The sequence below is a fragment of the Populus euphratica genome, unplaced genomic scaffold (genome assembly GCF_000495115.2).
Source record: "Populus euphratica unplaced genomic scaffold, PopEup_1.0 scaffold16.1, whole genome shotgun sequence".
NCBI lineage: Eukaryota > Viridiplantae > Streptophyta > Magnoliopsida > Malpighiales > Salicaceae > Populus > Populus euphratica.
The window spans coordinates 187400-210400 of NW_011499882.1; the positions used below are offsets into that span (position 1 = coordinate 187400).

Genomic DNA, 23001 nt, shown 5'->3' on the forward strand with positions numbered 1-23001 from the left:
TATAGCATAAACACATATAAATTATATATATTCTTTATTGTTAAGATTGATAAAGGTTTTGATTAGTTCTTGTAATAATTTTTATGCTTGTGTATGTTGCATTCTTTTTATTTGTGTGTATCGTTTATCCCGTAACAAAAGAAAAATATGGGGAAACTTCTAGATAAAAAAAAAAAAATTAGTTGCTAGACAAATATTAATGGATAAAAAGAAAAATAATTGAGTTTGGTAGAGACTATATTGTTACATAAGAGTTGGAAAAGTTTAATGAGAAATTAACCAAAAGAACTTTGTCTGGAGAACATATTAGATCCAAAAAGCTTGAATTTATCAGTTAACCAAATCTAAGAAAAAACAGGTATAGCAAATATATCAAACCAAAAAAACTTAAATATTATTAAGTTTGATCTAAAGTTATAAGTTTGATTCTAAACAATTATTTATAATATAAATATTAAAAATATATGCATCTTTAGAATAGTTGTTCATATTAAAGTAATGATTTATTTATATTTATAGTTTTATACAATAAGCTAACATATTTATTATCTCGATATATAAAATATATTTATTTTTCATTAATTTTGCTGAAAATAAATGATATTTTTGTTTGCTGTGGACTGCAACACATACATCTGCTGAATCTGAGAGCCTCGAAAACCTTTACTGACTGACCATGTCCAATTGTCCATGGAGACAACATTTCTGATTAATAAATCATCAGCTGATGAGGCTGGAGGAGACTACTTGCCGTCCAGGAGATTCAAAGCCATGAAGTCTGTGTTCTGCGAAGAGACTGTCAAGTTGTGGAAGATTTCAGGTCCAATATCCTTTAATATAATCTGTCATCATGTTATAAACTTGTTAGCTCTATATTTGTTGGCCATTTTGGAAACATTCACCTCTCTGCCGTTTCCATTTCCCTTTCTGTCATTGGCACCTTCTCTTTTGGTTTCAAGTTTTCATATTTGCTACTCCAATCCTAAGACTTCGTGGCCAAGAAGATACCATTGCTGACCTCGCCGGAGAGAATCCACTCTTCTGGCAATCCCACATTTCTTTTCACTTGCTATCAATTTCCCCACCCAGAAGTTCCTTCAGGCCCAAATCAAGGTTAACGCGCTTGCATGGACTGGGTTTGAGGGCTAATTAACGTTGGAGACATGAACGCTGCAGAGATGAATATATATTATAATCAAACATTATTATTACAATTCTGCAGATTCCACACTACGTGTATAAACTTCTAATTATACACATCCAAGAGCTGCAAGATACTGTCTATGTCCTGCATTTCAACCTCTTCTCATTAGGCTAATTTCCATAGTTGCTGTGTTGATAACTAAGGATTATTTTTTTATCATTAAAGCAAAGTTGAGAGTGATGGCTGCAACAAATTTTTAGAAATAGAAAAAATTAATTAAGGTGTTAATTTGTTCTAAAAATAGTATATCACTTTTACCCTTTACTGTATCACACTGGCCTTGCCGGTGGCAACCTGCCAGCCGGCCGGGGGATCGACAGAGGCCAGAAGAATGGATACGTGGACTCAACAGACCGTATACAAGAAACAGGGGCATAGGGCTAAATTTTGAAATGCATACAAAAAGCCCAACAAAATACGTACACAATGAATTAATTTTATTTTCTTTCTTCGAAACGAAATCGATTAAATGTTGAAAAATTGTGTGAAAATTGCAGCAACTCTCTCACTTCAAGGAAAAAAAATGATTCTCTTCGAATCAAATTCGTACACAAATCACATCTCACAAGCAATTACATATACGGTATTATTAATATATCTCAAAGAATTAGGAGAATTCATTTAAATTTAAACATGACTATGAATATAAATGGTTAATGATAAGATCATTTGGTAGTCTTTCTTCTTCAGAATTTCAAACTAATGTTGTTGAGAATTTAAGTGGTGAATCCAAAGTGAGCTAAGAACTTGATACGGGCCTTGTGATTTTAGCCCCTGTTTCAAATAGAAGTTTATTAAAAAAAAATGATGTGATAATATTAAAAATTAAATTAAAAAAATATTATCTTAATATATATGTATAAACAAAAAAGTATTTTTGAAAATAACTATTATTATACTTGTATCTTACTATCTTCTTAAGTTAATGTGCCATGGAGTTCATTATATGCATTAAATATGTGAGAACTAAAAAGTCTATACGTGAAAAATAGTATAAACTAGCTTGGTATTTATGATGATCGTTTATTGTTGGGAATTCCGACCGGTGATGTTCTGATACTTGCTCATAGGAGAGTCAAGCACACTGACACAATATTTAACGTGGTTCGGCAAAACCGCCTACATCCACGGGAGAAGTCAATATATTTAGAGATAGAGAAAGAATACAAAACAAATACATGGAGGAGGAGGATTACACCCTCTCATACTCAACTCTCAACTCTCTTTGCTGCACTTGCAGCTGCTGCAATGGTAGCAAGGCTGCTGCCATTGCAGCTCTCTCTTCCTCTCTACTCTCTTCACATTTTCATAATTCTCTTCACTCATTTTGCTTTCTTGCATATGCCTCCTATTTATAGGCATTCATGAAGGCTTTTCTTCAACAAAGGTGGCTGCCAACTCCAACTCTTCTTCAACAATGGTGGCTGCCAACCTTTGACATCTTGGATGAGTGCACATGGTTGGTGCAATAGCAAATGGTTGTTGCACATTAATGGCAACCAACCTAACAATCACCCCATTTGCCATTCATGTGGGGCAACTGTCCTCATTCTTCTTCAACACAAGCTTGCATCTTGTAGCTCTTCCAAGCTTTCCATTTTGAGAGCTTTTGTAGCCAAGTTTACAGGTACTTACCAAACCTTTCAATCATCAGAGTGACTTAAGCACACCTTTTCTCACACAAAAGGATCACTATAACCAGATAGTCTGCCACATCACATCTGAATAGTGTTAACGCTTGTCTCTGGAACAACATTCCCCTTCGAGCGTATCAACCACCCTCAGTCCGGAATGATTCCTCAAGCCTCACATCAAGGCTTACAACACCCCCTCAAACAGATATTTCAAGTGCGACAGTCATTATCTGAGTATCTCAATATGATCACAAGCTCACCACTCTTCCAAGAGTCTACTCATCCAGGAGTTGCGCCTGCCCTCTGTTCCACCCTAGGAACCACACCTTACTTCTCCATGAGTCTCTCACTCTTAGTCTCAAGAGTCCAGGTAGCTTTCCACCTTTAACCATGGGGGCAGCCCATAAAAGGTTGATCCATATCTGTCTTCATACTCTGAGTATTACAATGCCATTACTGAGCTCACCACCTTGACAAGAGTCAACTTGTTCCCGGAACCTGCGCATGCCCTCTGCTCCTTCATAGCAGCTACGTCTTAATGCTCCACAAGTCATCCACTTATTGTCCAAGGCAAATGTCTTCTAGCTCATTGATCTTTAGCATGGGGGCAATATCCATGAAAGTCAATCCTGCATTTGTCTCCATACTCATCATAGCCCTTTTATTGGCTATCCATCTGTCCACTCATACCTAGCCATCACATTGGCTCTGGGGCGTTCTGAACTGGGCTCCTTCCACGGCCCTCACACCTTCTCCTGAGGTGTCTCCGCTCGTCGTCATGCGGCGGTCTGATCATGGGCTCATCTCATAGCCCTCACACCTTCTCTTTAAGGTGTCTTCGCCTTTTATAGGCAGTCGCATCCTCCTTCAGCTAAGATGCTTCAAAGTGGCTCCATAAATTATTTGCCACTAATTACATAGAAAGAGAAAGTTGCGGTATACTCCTCGCAATCCTTCACCTCAATTTCTATGTTTGGAGCTTCTACGCCTTTTCTGCTTAACAGCTCCACCCGCACCAACTCCCTTTGGTGTCTTCGCCTTTCATCATAGGCGGTCGCCTTTTATCACAGGCGTTTGCACCCCCTCAATTAGGTGCATCTGCAACAGCTCATCCTTCCATCCTTGCATGCATTGAAAGGTCCTCGCTTGTTGCCTTTATCAAGAGCACAAGAGACTTTTGTTGTACAACTTTTTCATAGTCTCTGCTCTGAGCTTCATCTGGGAACTCTTCTTCTCCTTACACCTGTTGTCTCATTATAGTACCTCGTTGGATCCTCCGGGTACTCCTACACAATCTTCATGTGCTCTCGTGCAATTTTGGTTCTCCAGATTTCTCCCTATTCCTTGCTTATGTTTGACAGCAGCTCATCCTGCCACAACATCTATCCAAGTTTAAATAGGGTGCCAATCTTTATCCCTTTGTTGTATTTCTCTTCCATTATCAGGGTCTTCATCAATTCTCCCCTCGAGAAATTATAGTCACCGAATCTAACTTCCTTGGAGAAATCACCACTCCATCAAATCCTTGATCATACGGAACCCAACTGTTCCTTTGTGCTGTCATCCTACTAGTCTTCAACAGTTTCATAACAAACTGTCACATATACAAAAATAGTACCGTATGGATAATCCTTCCACTAAGCAAGTTCCCAGGAAAGATTGGAGGGGTCACAACGGTCCCGCTTAAAACCCAATCTCCTAGCCAGAACTTCTTAGGCCATATCTATCCATCGTACTGTCGTTTCGTATATACAACCATTTGCTAGCTTTGTTGCGGCTTTCCTTTACAAGTGATCTGGGGTATCCTGGTTTTATACCTGATTTCTCAACATCTGATGAGACTACCAGTGCTCAGATTCGTCAAGATTGGTCTTCATCAAATTTCACTCTCCACCTCAAATTGTCCACATGATCGGGTGTTTAGAGTGTCCCAATTTTACCTTCCCTCAAGGCAATTAAAATTCCCCACATAATAGTTCACCACATGTAATTGGGCAAACATGTGTGATTTCTTCTTCTTCAGCTCCATCGACCACCATGATGACCATCATATGCCTCCTGATCGAGCAATCTCTCTTTAATAATTCATCACTGTCATTTCTGATCTCAATATCAACGATCGGACCATACCATTGCATCCGGAACGATCAAATTAGCTGGAAACAAGTCTGAAATCGTCCAAATCGCACTTCAGACGGCTAAGATTTGATCAAAACAATTTTGGCCTGATAAACGGCCCAGATTCAATCTCAGAACCGGTTGCACGTAGACTCCGCCACACAGGATCAAAATCCAGGGAGCTGACGTGGTTGTAATGACGTGTCATCCACGTAGGACATATAGGTCAACCAAATCTGACGTGGCAGTTTGACTGGTCAGAGTGCTGATGTGTCAGGTGACGTGTCTGATGACTGTGCAGAACTGCTGACGTGTCTGCTGGCGTGGCAGTTTGACTGGTCAAAGTGCTGCTATGTCAGGTGACGTGTCTGATGACTGCGCAGAACTGCTGACGTGGCTGATAACGTGGACAGTCACCCCGCCGGCGCGTGCGACGGTTTCCGAAGTCCGATTTCGACGCGGTTTTCACCAGTGGCTTCGTCTCTTCCTCTTCTACACAGTGGTATGGTCAAAACACAATTTTGATAACTTTCATTTTTGAGCAAAATCAAACACCACTTTAAACCGAACGCTCTGATACCAATTGTTGGGAATTCCGACCGGTGATGTTCTGATACTTGCTCATAGGAGAGCCAAGCACACTGACACAATATTTAACGTGGTTCGGCAAAACCGCCTACATCCACGGGAGAAGTCAATATATTTAGAGATAGAGAAAGAATACAAAATAAATACATGGAGGAGGAGGATTACACCCTCTCATATTCAACTCTCAACTCTCTTTGCTGCACTTGCAGCTGCTGCAATGGGAGCAAGGTTGCTGCCATTGCAGCTCTCTCTTCCTCTTTACTCTCTTCACATTTTCATAATTCTCTTCACTCATTTTGCTTTCTTGCATATGCCTCTATTTATAGGCATTCATGAAGGCTTTTCTTCAACAAAGGTGGCTGCCAACTCCAACTCTTCTTCAACAATGGTGGCTGCCAACCTTTGACATCTTGGATGAGTGCACATGGTTGGTGCAATAGCAAATGGTTGTTGCATATTAATGGCAACCAACCTAACATTTATATATTATTTTACCTTGTAGGTCGGGTTTTCGAAAGTATTTTTTTAATATTTTTAAATTATTTAATAAAAAATATAATTATAAAATTCAAACTAATCTCATATTAATACCGAGGTTTAGAATGGTCCAGTACCTAGCTAATTCAAGTAAAACTGATCTAAAATCTGTTAACTTTCTAAAAAATAATTAAAAAAAATCATTTTGAAATTATTTTTTTGAATTAATTGCCTCAAATCGATTAGTTTTTAAACTGGGAAAAATTAATTTAATGTCATCAAACTCGGACCGGAAAAAGAAGGCAGATGCTAGTTTACATGTCAAAACATGATGATATCTTTTTGACTGCATCAGATCTACCGTGTATGAATCAAAACCAAACAGAAAGAAAAATAAAAATTCCAAATTCACCAAATCCAATAAAAAAATTAAAAAAAATTCAGCTACCTTCCTTCCTTCGTTCCCTTTGCAAATTTCCAGAACCCATCATTACCGACACATCTCTTCAACCTCCTCCACCATCTGTCTCACTATCTAAAAGGTTTGATCTTTCTTTCAAGAAACGGAGAAGAAGCCCACCATGGATCTTGCAACAGAAGAGCTACAATTCTTGACAATACCAGAAATCTTAAAGGAATCTATTTCAATCCCAAAACAATCACCAAAAACTTTTCAGCTAATCACCGTTGCTTTAATCTTTCCTTTATCTTTTGCAATCTTGGCGCATTCTCTTTTTACTCATCCTCTATTAGACCAAATTCAAGATCACCCATCAAGCCAAAACACTCATCAATGGACCCTTCTTTTGGTTTTTCAATTCTTTTATTTTATCTTTTTGTTTGCCTTCTCTCTTCTATCAACTGCTGCTGTTGTTTTCACTGTTGCTTCTCTTTACACTTCAAAGCCTGTCTCTTTTTCCTCTACCACGTCTGCTCTCCCTCAAGTTTTTAAGCGTTTGTTTATCACTTTCTTGTGGGTTTGTCTGTTGATGTTGGTTTATAATTCTGTTTTCTTGCTCTTCTTGGTGATTTTGATTGTTGGTATTGATATTCAGAACACCCTCTTGGTTTTGTTCTCCTTGATGGTGATTGGTGTGCTTTTCTTAGTTGTTCATGTTTATATAACTGCACTTTGGCATTTGGCTAGTGTGGTTTCTGTCTTGGAGCCAGTTTATGGTCTTGTTGCTATGAAAAAGAGTTACGAGTTGTTGAAAGGGAAGATTCGAGTGGCCGGTGTTCTTGTTTTTGGGTATTTGTCTATTTGTGGATTGGTTTCTGTGGTTTTTGCAACTGTTGTGGTTCATGGTGGAGATAAATATGGAGTGTTTACAAGGATTGTTGTTGGTGGTTTCTTGGTTGGGGCTTTGGTGATTGTGAATTTGGTGGGATTGTTGGTGCAAAGTGTGTTTTATTATGTTTGCAAGAGTTATCATCATCAAGGGATTGATAAGACTGCCTTACATGAGCATCTTGGTGGGTATCTTGGAGAGTATGTGCCTTTGAAAAGCAGCATTCAGATGGAGAACTTGGATGCCTAAGCTAGTGGAAACACAGAGGAAGATAGAATTGACATCATTAGCAAGATGTTATGTATGTATTCTTTGAGATGGTTGTGTGGAAACTTGTTTAAATTGGTCTCCTTTTCTTTGATAATGTGTATCAGACTGTCAATTCAACGATGATACTATGTTCTTTATTCTACTGGTTGACATTGCTTACCACGGTTCCTGATTAATTTTATTTATTGGTTGTGTTGCTTTAGCATTTTATGTAGTTGATACTTTGTGGCTTATAGTTTCGTGTTTGAATTAATGGCTTGTGTTCAGTTGATTATGCTTGTCACTTTCAGGGTTGGAATTTCCATTTTTTGGATTTAGTCATTGCAAGTTTTACACTAGCTTGACTTGTTGGCGGTCCTGTGATTGGCTTATTGATGATTAACTGATAATGTTTGATTCCTTGACATGGCAAAGTACGAAGACTTGGTAAATCTTTTGTTTACTATTCCATTTGCATTTTTCGTTGATGTCAGTATCATGTTCTTATGACTATAAGGACAGAACTAAGCTTTGATAGATGGCCCTTGTTTAAAGATTTAAACAAGATCGTCTTGAAGCTTGATAACGCCATTTTCTTTCTTTTCCCCTCTTTTTCTTGGATTCTTTTAAGTTTTGGATCTTGTTTTATTAGTGAGGTGGAACTTCTTTTGAACATCTTAGAAGTGGAGGCCCTTTCCCCTTCACCCTGTATAATTTCCTTGACTCTGCAAGGGTTAGTGGAGGGGAATGGTCGTCTATTCAACTGCATGTCACTGCTATTTAGAAGCAGAAGTCTTTATGGGATTAAGTTTGTTATGTTTATAAGTGATCTACAAACCATATTTAAGCTATCTTACATCATTGTCTCTCCCCATGATGTTCCTCAAGAGTTTCCCCTTTATTCTCTGTGGAGTGGTTTTTTTTTTCATCTTTTTAACGCTTTGTCTCGAGGTTTTTTCTGGGGTTTTTTGTAATTGTATTTGGTTCTTGGGATATGGTAAAAATGGCGTTTTGGACATTTGTGGTAATGGGTTTTGTTTCTTTCAGTGTCCTGCAGTAGTTTGAGGTTTTAGTGTAACTGAAGTAGATTAAGATAATGATTCTTGGTTAGTGCTGGATGATTTCACCATGTGTGTTTATTTGGTATTTCTTGTTTTCTTGTAGTTTAAGACAAGGTAACATGATATCCATTGGAGTTGAGTGACTTCCAATCCGTAATATGACAGTCCGGACTAGTAATGCAATTCCCTCAAAACTTTCTAAACCAGTCTGAAATTCTGTATTATTGATGCTTTGATTTCTTAAAACAGAATTATTTCATTTATAGGAAGTAGCGACTGCGCTTAATTTGTGATGGTTGAAGTTTGCATACCCTAAACCCTATTATTTAGGCTATTCTTGAGTAAACCCTATTATTTAGGCTATTCTTGAGTGTTTGATGGTTAAAATTTGCATACAATATAAGATAAGTTTGAAATTGAAATAAACCATATAATAATCTTTTTGAATTTGAAATAAATTATTTAATAATCTTTTCTAGGATTGGATAGAAGAATAAATCTTCTGGCAGGAAATCCAGTTGAATTCCCTGTTATCTGATGGGAGTTATAGCTTGCTCCGAGGAATTCCAGCCGGTGCGTGTCTGGACCTCTTCTCCACCGCTCGGGACAGTTGCTTCACTGCGGCTTTAGGAAAATGACGAGGCTTGCTCAGCCATTCACCTCCATCAACAACCAATGTTGTTCCATTGACGTATTTTCCTAAACATTAAAATGCTTCATAGCATTATTCAAAAGTACAATGAGAAAATTGAGTAAACAGGACAGGCAGAATTCTTTCTCACAAAAGATGCAGCAATTTAATCATACAAAATCGGAGGAGCAAAAGGCGTCAGACTGGGAACGCAATGAGGTACGCGGTGATAACTTGGATTGCTATATGATTTCCGGATTAACTTATTGCAAATATATAAAGCGGTTCAAGTTCAACAAAGATGTTCATAAGATCTTTGATTGTAGTGAACTCGAAAAAGCTCCTCAAAAGTATATATCATAGAAAAAATTAATGAAACATTCATGTCTTGCATGGATGCATTCTTCCTCCCTACTAGGATGCTTTGAGTTAGTGATGCGGGGTTAGTGATTAAGGGTGGTCTGAATGGCCGAGTGGGAAAGGTCATTGCAACTATATTTTGCAGTGTTTTAAAAGTATTTGGTTAATCAAAACATCAATTTTTTATACATATATATTTACCAAAAAAATATCAAATCAAGAAAGATTTACAAATATATTATTTGGGAAAAACAAGCACATTTCAATTCAATGAGGTAATATAGGTTTGACGAATAAATTTGACTCAAGATACTTAAACTTGGCAATCAATCAAATCTTCAAGATAACAATTATCCTCCCTTAAACACGTCTGATGAAATGATTATCATTGATACATTCAAGAAAATAAGATAACATAAGTCTAGTAAATATGCTAGATCCAAGGTACTTGAATATGATAGTCAATCAGTCAAGTTTAAGATAACAACCATTGTCTCTTAACATGTCCAAGTAAGTGAATGAGGTAATGTGAATCTGATAAATATTTTAAATCCAATACATTTTGACTTAACATTCAGTCAAGTTCATTGCACTTGGACTGCCAAATCTTTAAGATAACAATTATCCTCCCTTAAACACGTCTGATGGAATGATTATCATTGATACATTCAAGAAAATAAGATAACATAAGTCTAGTAAATATGCTAGATCCAAGGTACTTGGATATGACAGCCAATCAGTCAAGTTTAAGATAACAACCATCCTCTCTTAACATGTCCAAGTGAATGAGGTAATGTAAATCTGATAAATATTTTAAATCCAATACATTTTGACTTAACATTAGTCAAGTTCATTGCACTTGGACTTGGTAGTTAAATAAATCTAAGATAATATGAGTCTGACAAACATGTCAAACTTAATATACTTGGACTTAGCAATTAACAAAGTTCAAGATAACATGGGCATAGAAAATATATTAGACTCGACAAGACTTTTCTTTTCATAAAAAGATAAAACTCATAGGCTATAAATAAACCATGAAACCTTCAAATTAAAAGTTCACAATCTTCATTATTTACCGCATATATATTTTCAGAGTATTTCTCTCTAGAATATTCTTATATTTTTTTTCTTTAAAAAAATACATATTTAAGTATTGAAAAATTCTTATTTTCATCAAATGCAACCTTTTACGGCACTAGTCATAAGTCATCTTGGTTTACCAAATACCTATCTTAACTAAAAAGAATGAATAAAATTACTAAAACTAATTAATTAATTAATTATCTAACTCATAAGCTATATTCCTAGGCTATTTGAATTTTTGGGATTTTATTAACTACAGTTTTACATGTTTTACATGCATCTCGTTGAAAACTCTTAAAATCCTGGTTATGAAAATATTACAATTTATAAAAAAATTTATATCACAACTGCAAAAGCCACCTAGAAGAACACCCATCTGCTTGCGGAAAGTGGCAAAGGATACCTTTCTTTTTCTCAAAATGGTAGCTGGGGATTTCTAAAACTGAAAAAAGAAAACAAAGTCGTAATAAATAAGAGATCAAGTCGTTGCATAAGGCCATAGCAGGTCCTTCTAAACTTACTAGCGCATCAAGCTTTCTATAAACAAGAGTCATGAAAGCTATGCTTTCTCCGTCCCACTATAGTTGTGGATAACTTTACTTTTGTATTAATAGTTGTGATTATTTAAAAAAAAATTATTTAAAATTATATTAAAATAATTTTTTTATTTTTAAAAAATTATTTTTAATATTAATGCATTAAAATAATTTAAAAATATTAAAAAATATTAATTTAAAATAAAAAAATTTAATATTTTTTTAAAATACTTTTAAAATATAAAAACAAACATAAATTTGAAAGCAAGAAGCAAGTATCTTGGCTACTTGCTCAATCGCTGTGGAAAAAAAACTACCTAAATTTGAAAGCAAGATGCTTCAAAATTATTGTTACTGAACAGCTGGTAGGGCTAGACATATATTGAGGGGTATCTCAAATATGCATGTTGATAGTTAAAATATACTACCCATATATGCATGTTGATAGTTAAAATTTTTAAAGGTAAATGTAATGAAATGACCCTGCTGAAAATATTACAATATTGAGTTGTAAGTAAGATGTATTAATTAAATGTCACTAATTAATAAAATTTTCTAATTCAAATCTTAGATATACATCTCGTATACTAAATATGTTTAGGTCTTTTATTAATATAATAAGCATAGCTTCCTCTCTACGTATCATTTTTCAAAAAAAGAAAACAAGGAGAAATCACAGCTTAAGTAAATAAAATATTCTCAGTTTTTTTATCTATTTAATTTTGGATTAAATTTTATAAGAATTGAAATTCAAATTTGTATTGCAACGCAAAAGCTCACCTTCAGACTTAAGTAATATAATTCTAGATAACCAGTATATTTAACTCTAATTTTTTTTATATTTTATATATGATGCTTGTATTAATTATATGAGTTTTATTCTTTATACAAATACATAATAAATTGTTGTTCTAAATTAATTTATAATTGACAGTTGGACGTTTCAGGTAATTAACTATTTTATAAGGTCCTTGATTGATCCTGCTGGACCAAAAACTTTGTGCTAAGCGATTAGAGCTAGACATTCTCATAATAAATGGTTGTTCTAAATTAATTTATAATTGACAGTTTGACGTTTTAGGTAATTAACTATTTTATAAGGTCCTTGATTGATCCTGCTGGACAAAAAACTTTGTGCTAAGCGATCAGAGCTAGACATTCTCATTTACAACCTATGTATAAAAGGAGTGCTTAAGCTTTTCTTCAACGCTAGTTGTAGTGTTTGTAAAGGGCAGTGTTAGAACATTGCACAGAATTACATAAAAGGATCAAGTAATAGACAGAGTATATGCAACCCTAACCTGCATCAGATGCAAGATAGACAGCAGCCATGGCTATATCCCATTTCTCTCCCACTTTAAACAGAGGCATCTTCTCCATAGCTTTGCTCAATATCCCTTCAAGTCCAAGTTTACTCATGCCTGCAGTGTCTCCAATAGGACCGGGAGCAATCCCATTAACTCTGATATCATAATCTGTTCCCCACTCCAATGCCAAGTTTCTTGTGATGCTATCAACTGCTGCCTGGACACCAATAAAAAAAACGTTAGGAAGATATTTATACACACTTTAGAGCATAAACTTGATAACTTGCAGAATTAAATAACTAACCTTAGCTGCAGATACATGGATTTGATACCATGTTGCTGTATAATGCAGAGTCGCACTTATGTTTATTATCGTTCCGCCAGCAGTAGATGGATCCTTCCCAAGTCCCCCTTTCTTTAGATACTTGAGTGCTTCATGGCACATTGTGAAAGTGCCAACAGAGTCTATATCCATTACTGCAGAAAAGAAGAAAAGGATTACTCAACTTTGCTCCTCTAAGACCATCCTTTCATGGGCTATCAATGTGAGAGATCTATTAAGCATAAATTCGTCAAATAACTAGAAAAAAATTTAACAATCTAAAATTCAGCTGAAATAATCGTACCAAACTCCAAAATATATTTAACAAAGTTTTGAAGTTCTTAAAGTCAAAACCAACTGCACTGATTATGCTTGTGCTTAAGAATAAAAACCAACCTGTCCTGAATCCATTGGGGGATAAATCCTCGGATGGAACAAGAAAGTTGCCGGCTGCAGCATTTACAAGAATGTCAAGCCTACCAAAATGCTTGAAGGTAGATTCCACGACTCTGATTGCATCTTCTCTCTTGCGAACATCTCCCTCGAATCCTATTGCCTGCAACGTACACAATAACAAAAAAGTTTTCACTTCTACACAGACAAAACCAGATCATAATACTAACAATTATCCAGCTAAATTAAACATGAGAAATAGATTGCCTTCAGAGTTATTGAAAAGGTTTGTAAACAGCATTCAATGCCCTCCTCCATAATCGAATGTTTGAAACATCCGGTTCAAGGTAGTTTACATGCTTCTTCAACCCCTTTGGATTTTTCAAAGGCACTGAAGAATTCAATTTTCTAATAAGCACTGAAGAATTCACTTTTCTAGTAATATACAGTGCATATGACTATCATCGTCTTCCTACCAAACAACATGTCGTTTCAGTATAAAACTCCTCATTGCAAGCAAAACGGGAAGTCGTTTCAAGCAGTTGACTGGCCAAAAAGGAAGCTTTTTTTCGAAAAACAAATAATAGTAACTGGAATTCCCTAGACCTTTCCTGTGCTTTCTCAGCAACCAAACAATTCCAAGAGTTCAAAAAATCACCATGCACACGGAAATGAAACAAAATAAAGATAACCCAGATGGTCAAACAGATGATATCATCAGAGAGACTTACAGGAATTCCAAGCGAGTTAAGAGAGGAAACAGCAGAGTCAGCAACATGTTTACGTCGACCCATGATGGCAATAGATGCTCCATGTTTGCCAAGCTGTAGAGATATCTCATACCCGATTCCTGACCCACCTCCTGTCAATAAAGCTACCTTCCCTCTTAGTATCTCTGGCTTGAATGGTGACTCTACCATTGATGCCTTCTTCCTTGACTTCGTTTGCAGCTCCTTGCTTTTTCTCGATGTAAAATTCGGTTGTTCGTAGCTCTGTTTTGTAATATTGTTGGCATGTGTTGGGAAAAGCAGGAATAAATAACTCGATATTATCGAGATCGATACACAATTATAAATTTCAATTATTTTTATTTTTTTTTCAATTAAAATTAGAATTTAACAATTAATAAATATAAATCAATAATTATATAAATCAACATCAAAAAATTTATTTAAAAAATCTAATACATGGAAAACTAGAAAATTGCAGTCCACCTAAAAATTTCTATTATCAACAAACAAATAATGGATTCATAACTATTCTTTTTTATATTCAATTAAGAGTTACAATATACATATAATTAAGAACAACTTATTCTTGAAATACAATAAAATTAAAGAAGAAGAATTTGAAAAAAACTCACAATACTAATAGCCCTATTTTTTGTCAAAATAATTAGTTTTCAAACCACAAATTTTCAATCTAAAAATTCAGAATAAAGAATAATGTATCTAAAAACTGTTGTTAAAATTTTAGTCTAATTTAACGATAAACAAGTTGTAATCAAAGAAAAAAAAATTGTTCTACTACCTCTTCTTTATTTTTTTTTTATTTTCTCTCTTTTGTTCAATAATGTTATTGCTATCTCCAATAGCAAACACATTTAAATTAAAGAGGCAATCAACTACCTTTTACTAATTAAATATAGTGGTTCTACCATCACATAATACGAGACTACACACAACAACATATAATGTATATTAACAAACAAAATTCAGCCATAAATTATATCTTTTTTTGTATTTCTTTTTATGTGCTCAAAAAATTATAGTATTTTTCTTTTTTTGGATTTACTATTTTTTAATGATTTTTATGTGTTAATGTTAAAAATAAAATTTTTTATATAATTTTAAATAAAAATTATTTTTGAAAAGTATTTTATATAATAATACCAAATATAAATTTAATATGTATAAGATCGAGTTCAAATCTTTCATTGGGTTAATTTGAAAGTTAATGAATTATTTCAATATTTGTTTATCAATATGTTAAATTTTTTATTTAAAAAAATTATTTTTAATATCAACATGTCAAATTAATTTAAAAATAAAAAATAAATCTAAATTATTTTAAAATATTTTAAAATATTTTTCAAAACGCAACATTAAACTGTGGTTGAAATTGAGGTTTGACAAAAAAATAATTTAATGTATTTGGTTAAAAATACTTTTGAAATTAAGGTTATAAAATAAATTTAAAAAATATATATTAATATTAATTATTTATAATTTAAATATTATAGATTTAACTATTGCTATTACATCATGAAATAAATAATATTTTATATAAAATATTTTTTATTATTTCATTAAACTATCTACAATTTCTTCACGTATAAAATACATCCGATAAAAATTATAGTTTTCACAAATTTCTTAAGAGCGTAACAACATTAAATAAAATATAATCAGGAATAAAATTAAGTCTGCGATTAAATTCTATAACTGTGACGGTATAAAATAATATTTATCTAATTTATGTAATCATTGAATAACATTTAATATTAATTTTTTAAATAAAACATAATTAAAAATAAAAAAAAATATATTTTTAAATAATACATATCTAATATTGAACCAACATAATCCCATCGAAATAATAAAGTTACGCTCCACTCTTTATATGAATAATTATTAAAAAAAATGTATAAATAATATAGTATGCCTCACTGTTTATCATAGAAACCAAAAAAGTAAAGTATGCTTTACTGTTTATAGATTTTTTATCAAAAGAAGCAGCAACGAGTTATTCTTATAAAGATGTGGCTGTGCCACGGGCAATGATGGAATCCATCAATACAAACTTGAAACAAGAGCATTACCAAATATTTATATATGTGGCTGCGGGTGAGTTTATATATGTGAGCTTGAGCTGCTCGAAATGGCACCCCAGATATGGACAAAGCAAAAGATTATAACGGTGTTGTGTGTGTGTGGTCAAGAACTAAGTCTGTGAAATTCGATCAATTATTATTAAAAAAAAACATAGAAACATAGACCTCGCTATTAAAAGGAAGGGATACAAAGAAGTAAAGAGCAAAAAAACCTTTTTCAATATTCTTTTCCAACATCTATTACGAAAACATTACATTATAGTCATCTCATATGAGAAGTATCATTATCGCATGCCCATCTTGTCTCAAGCCATGCCAATTCCATCGCAGGATCATCAAAAGCCATCCGGGTTTAAGTTTTTTGAGGAGAATTAAAAAATTAACCCGTGTCAACAATTTTTTTAAAAAATTCAATAAATTCATTAATCCATAGAGTTTCAAGCCAAAATAAAAACTCAACCGGAAAAAAAATTTGGAAAAAATTTGGGCTGTAGGTTGACAGGATTTGCTTAGAATAATTTTTTAAAATTTTTAAATAATATTATTTAAAAAATAATATTGATGGATTTTCTTATTTTACATGGATTAGCAATATCATAAATCAGTTGAAATTTTAAATCAAGTTAAGTTAAAAAAAATATATTTATTTTATTTTTTATATAAGATCGTATAAACCCGTATCATTATTATATTAATAAGAAGATACTTGAGAGTATAATTATAGTTATTTTTTAAAATGTTTTTTACTTAGAAAAATATTAAAATAAAATTTTTTATTTTTTAAAAAATGTTTTTTATATCAATATATAAAAAATTTAAAAATTCTAAAAAAATTATTTTAAAATAAAAAAATAAAAATAAAATACAAAATACAAAAATAAACATGGTATAATATAAATTCTCACCCGAGCAGCTGATTAGCCGGTCCAAATAGTAGCAAGGGCCGAAAACTACCAAAAACAGAATTTCAATCGGAGCCTCTTGAAAAGAGAAAGCCGAGCCCAGGCCCTTAAATCACGTGCGATCACAAAGGACACAAATTCTCGGACCCCACGTGATGCGCTCCTCCGTGCTGTAATCGCACTACCAGATTCTCATGTCCCCGTAATTTTTTGATCAGGTCATGGACACTTCTGTACTTTCATCCTCCTCTAAATATGCGGCGACCGTGTTTTAAACCTTGGAAATCTATTTAATTAGCGGTTTAATCTTCTAGACAGGAGGTGATTGGGCAGGCACCCATCGATATTAGTTGTTTTTTTAGGGATGTATGTGATAAATCAATGAGATGTCATTTTTATAATTACTTATACTCCATTTAATTTCTTTAAAATTATATCATTACATATATATATATATATATATATATATAAACAAATTACGTGGAATCAATTTTAGAAATATTGCAAAATTAGGTTGTAGTATTCTATTTTGAGATGATGATGAATTCACTTTGTTAATTTAATATCTTTCACACATTTTATCATTTAAAAAAACTTAGGATTATCACTCTTTGTTTTGTTTTGTTTATTTTTAGTTTGAATAATTGAGATGTGTTGCCTTTTTAATTAATTATATATACTAACATGTCATTTTGAACTAACTCTTAACTGTAATTGAATTTAATTATAGTATTTAATTTAATTTAATTTAATTTCAATAAATAAGCTGAATTTACTTGTTTAGAATAGTAGAAAAAGTTTTTTTTCTATATTATTATCATTATAAATGAGTATTTAAAAAAATTATAGATGACCTCTTATTTATTTTTATATCATTTTTAGAAACGAAAATTTATTAAAAATTTAATTATTAACATTCAAAATTCAAATATAAGACTTCACTATTAATTCACAGGGTTTTGAAAAGCTTGAAAATTAAATTCCTTGACAATTAAATTTCTTTTCAAATAAAAAAAATTCAAATACAACGTAAAATCTCATCTATTATTTTATAAAGTAATTAATAACTCATCAATTAAATTATAAATAAATTATTCACACTTCTTGTATCCAAGTTAATTTTTTAAAACTCTCAAAATCATTTAAATAATGTATTCTTGGAATCATTTAAAAAATAATAATTTAATCTTGATGAATTTCAAAAATATTTTTAGAATAATATATATTCAACAAAATTCTAAACGGTGTTTTTACTGTAATAATAGATATAATTTATAATGAATTGCTAAAATAAAATTATTTATTTATTATTTGGTGGGAAAAAATCAACATTCTACATGTCATAAAGAGGATGTCATTTCCAGACAAACATCGCAATCAAAATAAAATCCCCATTTTACCCTTATGATCTACTTTTGACTATCCTCCATTTTCTGTCCTTCAAATTCCTCGTTGAACTCACACTCTTGTCTTCTTGTCCTCTGGCTTTCCCTTAATTACTTCTCATCAGCATCTTCACTCTATCATCCGTTAACTCCACCCCCTGCCCCCAACTCACCGAGTAAGCCTCAAAACTCGCCCGACTCATGAGCCGATCTAGAAGAATCGAAATCTTCGAGCCGCACTATGCTCCCGTTTTACTCAGAGAAACCTCCATTTTCACTCCGAAATCACTCCTTTTTCCATCCTTTGAAGAACCCGAGGAGCTAGCTTTTGCTGCTTTCGATCTCTTGTGCTCGAAGCCTACCTCTTTCGAGGTTTTTAATACGGTGACTGATCTGGTTGAAACGCGTTCGTTTTACACGAGAAAGAGTATCCACGACCGATTTGAGACTGACTTGCGCTTGCACACTCTTCATGATCGCATCAGCGAGCTCGAGTCAAAGTTTGACAGGCTAGTCAACCCGAAGATCAACGGCGGGAGTGGTGCTGAGAGGAAGTACAGGTGGACAGCGGAGATTAAAGGACCGGTGACAGAAAGGAAGTATAAACTGACAGCAGAGATCAAAGGAGGAGAAGAGAAGAAGAAGAAAGAAGAGAAGACTAAGAATTATAAATGGACTGCTGAGATTAAAGGAAAAGGAGAGGAAGAGATTCCTATCTCGCGGAAGTATACGTTTGAAACATCAAGTGGATTTGCAGGTGAGGGTAGCAAATCAGAAAAGAAAGAGAAGGAGAAGGAGAAGGAGAAGGAGAAAAAGATAGAGGCTAAGGAGAAGAAGGGACAGTGCGCCACGCGTCTTGTTGAAATCGAAGATTACCCTGATCATGGAGCTGCTGTTTTGCGCCAGGTAATCTGTGCTGTTTTCCTGCATTCAAGTTAGTTAGATGTGCTTGAACGAGAATAGTAGTTGAAAAGATCACGTTTCTATTGTATGTTTTTATAGGCATTTGCAAAGAGAGCTGGAGTGGTGGAGAAGAGGAAGGGGAAGAAGAAGGAATTGTCGCCTCAGGATGCAGCATTGTTGATTCAGATTACATTTAGGGCTTATTTGATCCGGAGATCACAGGCACTTCGTGCGCTTAGAGAGTTGGCGATTGCAAAAGCTAAGTTGAAGGAGCTTAGAGCTTTGTTTAATAACTTTTCATATAGGCGCCATGTTGCGCGTGATGCTGAGGAGAGGCAGAGGTTTTCGGAGAAAATTATTGTGCTGCTTCTTACTATTGATGCCATTGAGGTAATCATGTTTTGCTTATTTGAAATGACAGGCTCTGCAATTTGCTTGAAATGTGCTTAGATGATTACTTATGGTTACTGTTGATGTTGACGTTAAATTGTTGGACTTGGAACTGGTTTGAAGTTTTCTAGGCATGGTTTTAGTGATTTGCCGTTATTGCTTGATTGAGTACCTGAATAGATTTCATGGAAGATTTTTCCTTTATAAAATCCCATGCTACATTGTGTTTTCCAGAATTAGGAAGTGAATTTTATCAACGTAGTAGTTTTGCATCAATTATTACAACAGTTTTTTGGATTGCATCCATTCTCGTGTTGTATTTTGCTATCTTCATATGTTTGACTGTTAAGAATAGTACCGAAAGAGTATATTGAATTAAGAATTTATTGGATCATGTTTGTTTGTTTTGATAAAATATTTTAAAAAGTTGGGGCACACATGTTTAGGAAAATGTGAGAGCTGCTGTTTGATCTCACTAAAGATGTCCTCTTGTTCAAAGATTGAATGCAACTATTGTGGTATTAAACAACTAATACTCACCTATGATTTTGATAGTGGCTGTTCACATGGCTAGTGTCTTGTATGTTCTGTACAAGCAAATGAACTTGCTGGATAGCTTGGTTCTGATTTGTTTGGCTGCAATATTAATTACATGGAAAATGTGGTGGTCAAGCTTGTCCTTCCCATAACCTTGTGGACTGGGATGATAAAACATGCACATAACATTTTGGTTCGTGGAGTGCAGTGCTCCCATGTTTTTGTAGGCTACATCTAGATGTATGATTTGCTTTCAGCTTCTTGGTGTTGGCAAGTTTCAACTGCAATTTCTCTAATTTTGGAAGGCTATAAGTTGTCTTGATTTTGAATGTGAGCTACTAGAGTTTATATGGATGTCCAGTCTGATAGATCTTGGATGGGACAGGTGCTCTGTGATGTTAGGTTGAGTGGTGAAAACCACCCAGAATGATCATATTGAAATTCAATGGCCGAGAGCTGAACTTGATGTAGCAGTTCTTAAATTTCTTAATTGGCTATACAATTGAAGATATAACTTTCAGTTGTTCTTTAGCTGACATGTTCATGGAATGGGCTGTGGTTTAGGTAGGTTCTAGGTTCAAATCTTAATGTTGAAGGAAAAAGTAGCAAGTACCAAATCAGAAATAAGGATAGGTAGTTTTATGAAGAAATTATTGGATGGATTGGGTCCACCACATCAATCATTGACCCAATTAGTTAGATATGCTCTAACATATCTGGTTGGCTTTCTTTTCCTCAGCTGTAGGTTGCTTTGTGATCATATGTTTCTGTTCTTTTTCTTCATCTTCCTTTTTTTACCAGTGATTAATTTGAACATGTTTTGCCCTCATTCACTCGGGTCCTATTTGGTAATAGTTTATTGAATTTTCTACTGGCCTCAAATTGGGATTTAGTCTGTTTTCTCGTTGCTCATTTGAAAAGAAAAAAAGAAGAAGAATGAACTTTGAGGGTCTCAGTGTTTACATGAATGCTATTAGAAAACAGGTATGGTGGAGTACATTTGTTAACCTTTTTTACATTCATTTCTTACAAGGATTTCACATAAATGATACAGCTTTATACTATCTTGATGTACCAATTGCAGAAGGATTATGTTGATGTTTTTGCAATTGTACCAAATAACTGAGCTTGTGGTTGTAGCTGCTCCCACCACATTATCAAACATAGGCTAAGGCTCACCCTCCTTTTATAACGCTTGAGTTGAAACACAACAATTGATTCTAGTTGATTGAGGAAGTTAACAATTTCTACCTGTTTTTTTATGTCTTTCACTGTTAAAACTGATGATGATGATTGTGGGCTCTTAAATGTAGATGTCAAGAACTGAACTTCTGTTCTCATTTAAATTCCTCACATTCTGTACATCTAAAAAAAAGTGTTGTGTGTGTGTGTGTGGTGCTAAAGTAATATTTCCATGCCTAATTCATCAGGTTTCCTGTAGAAGACATGTTTAAAAAAATGTAATGAACTGATTTACATTTGATGATGACCCTTGAGAGAGGTCTTATGTTGTGTCTATTCTACCATTTATTTAGATGTTTTAATTTTAGTTTTATCATGATTATTGTTATTTTGGCCCGAGATATTATGTATGTGTTGTTGAGTTTGCATTAAGAGTGCCATTCTGATTGTGAACTTTGCTCATGCAGCCAGTCTGTTTTTTGTAAGTCATGTCTGCAATATTCAAGGATCAATAACCGAATATGATTATATGAGCCATCTCTTTTTTACTACTATTGTCATCCCAATTAGATCTTATATGTCCAAGTTTAATGGGGGAAAAGGAGAATGGCTAGATATCTTGGATCTCATGGTTAGACTAGTTGCTGTACAGATCTCAAAGACCCGCTTCTCATTTACCGAATATGTTGGTTTTGGCGGTGGGGGTGACAGCAGCTAAGTAGCTCCCTTCCTGCCTAACATCTCCTTACTTATATTGGTTCTTTAATGTGCATTTGATGTGTTGGGTTGTGTAGGGATCTGATCTAATGGTTCGAGCTGCAAAACGGTCAATGGTGGATGAGCTGGAGGCAATGCTTGATGTGGTGGACCCCCAGCCTGCCAGTAAATCACTTTCTATGAGAAGACGAACATTTGATATGCCTGATGGTGTCGTTCGAAAGGAAATTGCTGAAGGTGTGGCCCAGGTTGTCCAGATGCTTGATAAAGAAGAGGATGGCACCGCCACCTTTGAAGCATGCTTGTAAGCAAGTCATGTTTAGTAAGAAAAACTCATTCTGCTTGAGTGTTTTTCTTGGGGGTGTGTCCCGGCTTCTTTCTTTGTTGTTGTAGAATATTGAACGCAATTTGAAAGCTCCTGTTGGCTCATCATGCCGTGTTTGATGTGGTTGCCCTAGCTTGATGCTTTCTTTTGAATGAGAGTTGTGTGCTCTGATTTTCATGTTTTCACTTCCAGTTTTCACCTGGTTTATTAATTCTCTCACCCTTGAGTCCAGTTAATCTTATATGATTAAACATATATTACCTCATGTCTTTTAATCTTTTCGCGCGTCATGTTTAGTTTGCTCACAGATAGGATTAGGCAGGGCATAATGAACTTGCATCTCATCACTGCTGGAGAATGCGTGTTGTTTACCTTGAGCTTTCTGTATTTTCTGATGAAAGCGTGTGGGTCTGTGGAGGAGACCCCTTGTAGCCAGACAAGGCAGGAACTTGTTCTGGGCTCCGATACAATAAAAGTGGGGGCTTGCCTGACTTGAATGATTCAAGTAACTGTCGTGATCAGTTTCTAGCGACCATTTTTAGGCCTTGTAGGTGCCAGGATTAACCTAATTG

General features: G+C 34.3%; 3 protein-coding genes across 4 annotated transcripts; 2 read left to right on the forward strand and 1 right to left on the reverse strand.

Annotated features, from left to right (window-relative positions):
• Positions 1-6310: 6310 nt before the first annotated feature.
• LOC105129531 (uncharacterized) lies at positions 6311-7783 on the forward strand. The gene has a single exon (XM_011031638.1). The coding sequence runs from the start codon at positions 6603-6605 to the stop codon at positions 7557-7559; it is 957 nt and encodes a 318-aa protein (XP_011029940.1). The 5' UTR covers positions 6311-6602; the 3' UTR covers positions 7560-7783.
• A 977-nt stretch (positions 7784-8760) lies between these two features.
• Positions 8761-14273, reverse strand: LOC105129532 (peroxisomal 2,4-dienoyl-CoA reductase-like). Of its 2 annotated transcripts, none has more exons than XM_011031640.1 (6): positions 13987-14273; positions 13259-13418; positions 12845-13017; positions 12535-12757; positions 9105-9319; positions 8761-8916 (listed from the first exon to the last, which is right to left on the reverse strand). In XM_011031640.1, the coding sequence occupies exons 1-5, from the start codon at positions 14173-14175 to the stop codon at positions 9165-9167; spliced, it is 900 nt and encodes a 299-aa protein (XP_011029942.1). In that variant the 5' UTR covers positions 14176-14273; the 3' UTR covers positions 8761-8916; positions 9105-9164. The 2 variants fall into 2 exon arrangements, with proteins under 2 accessions (XP_011029942.1, XP_011029941.1); XM_011031639.1 differs by having other exon boundaries at positions 8761-8910; positions 9099-9319.
• A 4186-nt stretch (positions 14274-18459) lies between these two features.
• Positions 18460-22609, forward strand: BAG7 (BCL-2-associated athanogene 7). Its single transcript, XM_011031641.1, has 3 exons — positions 18460-19281; positions 19378-19668; positions 22182-22609. The coding sequence occupies exons 1-3, from the start codon at positions 18577-18579 to the stop codon at positions 22410-22412; spliced, it is 1227 nt and encodes a 408-aa protein (XP_011029943.1). The 5' UTR covers positions 18460-18576; the 3' UTR covers positions 22413-22609.
• The last annotated feature ends 392 nt before the right edge of the window (positions 22610-23001 follow it).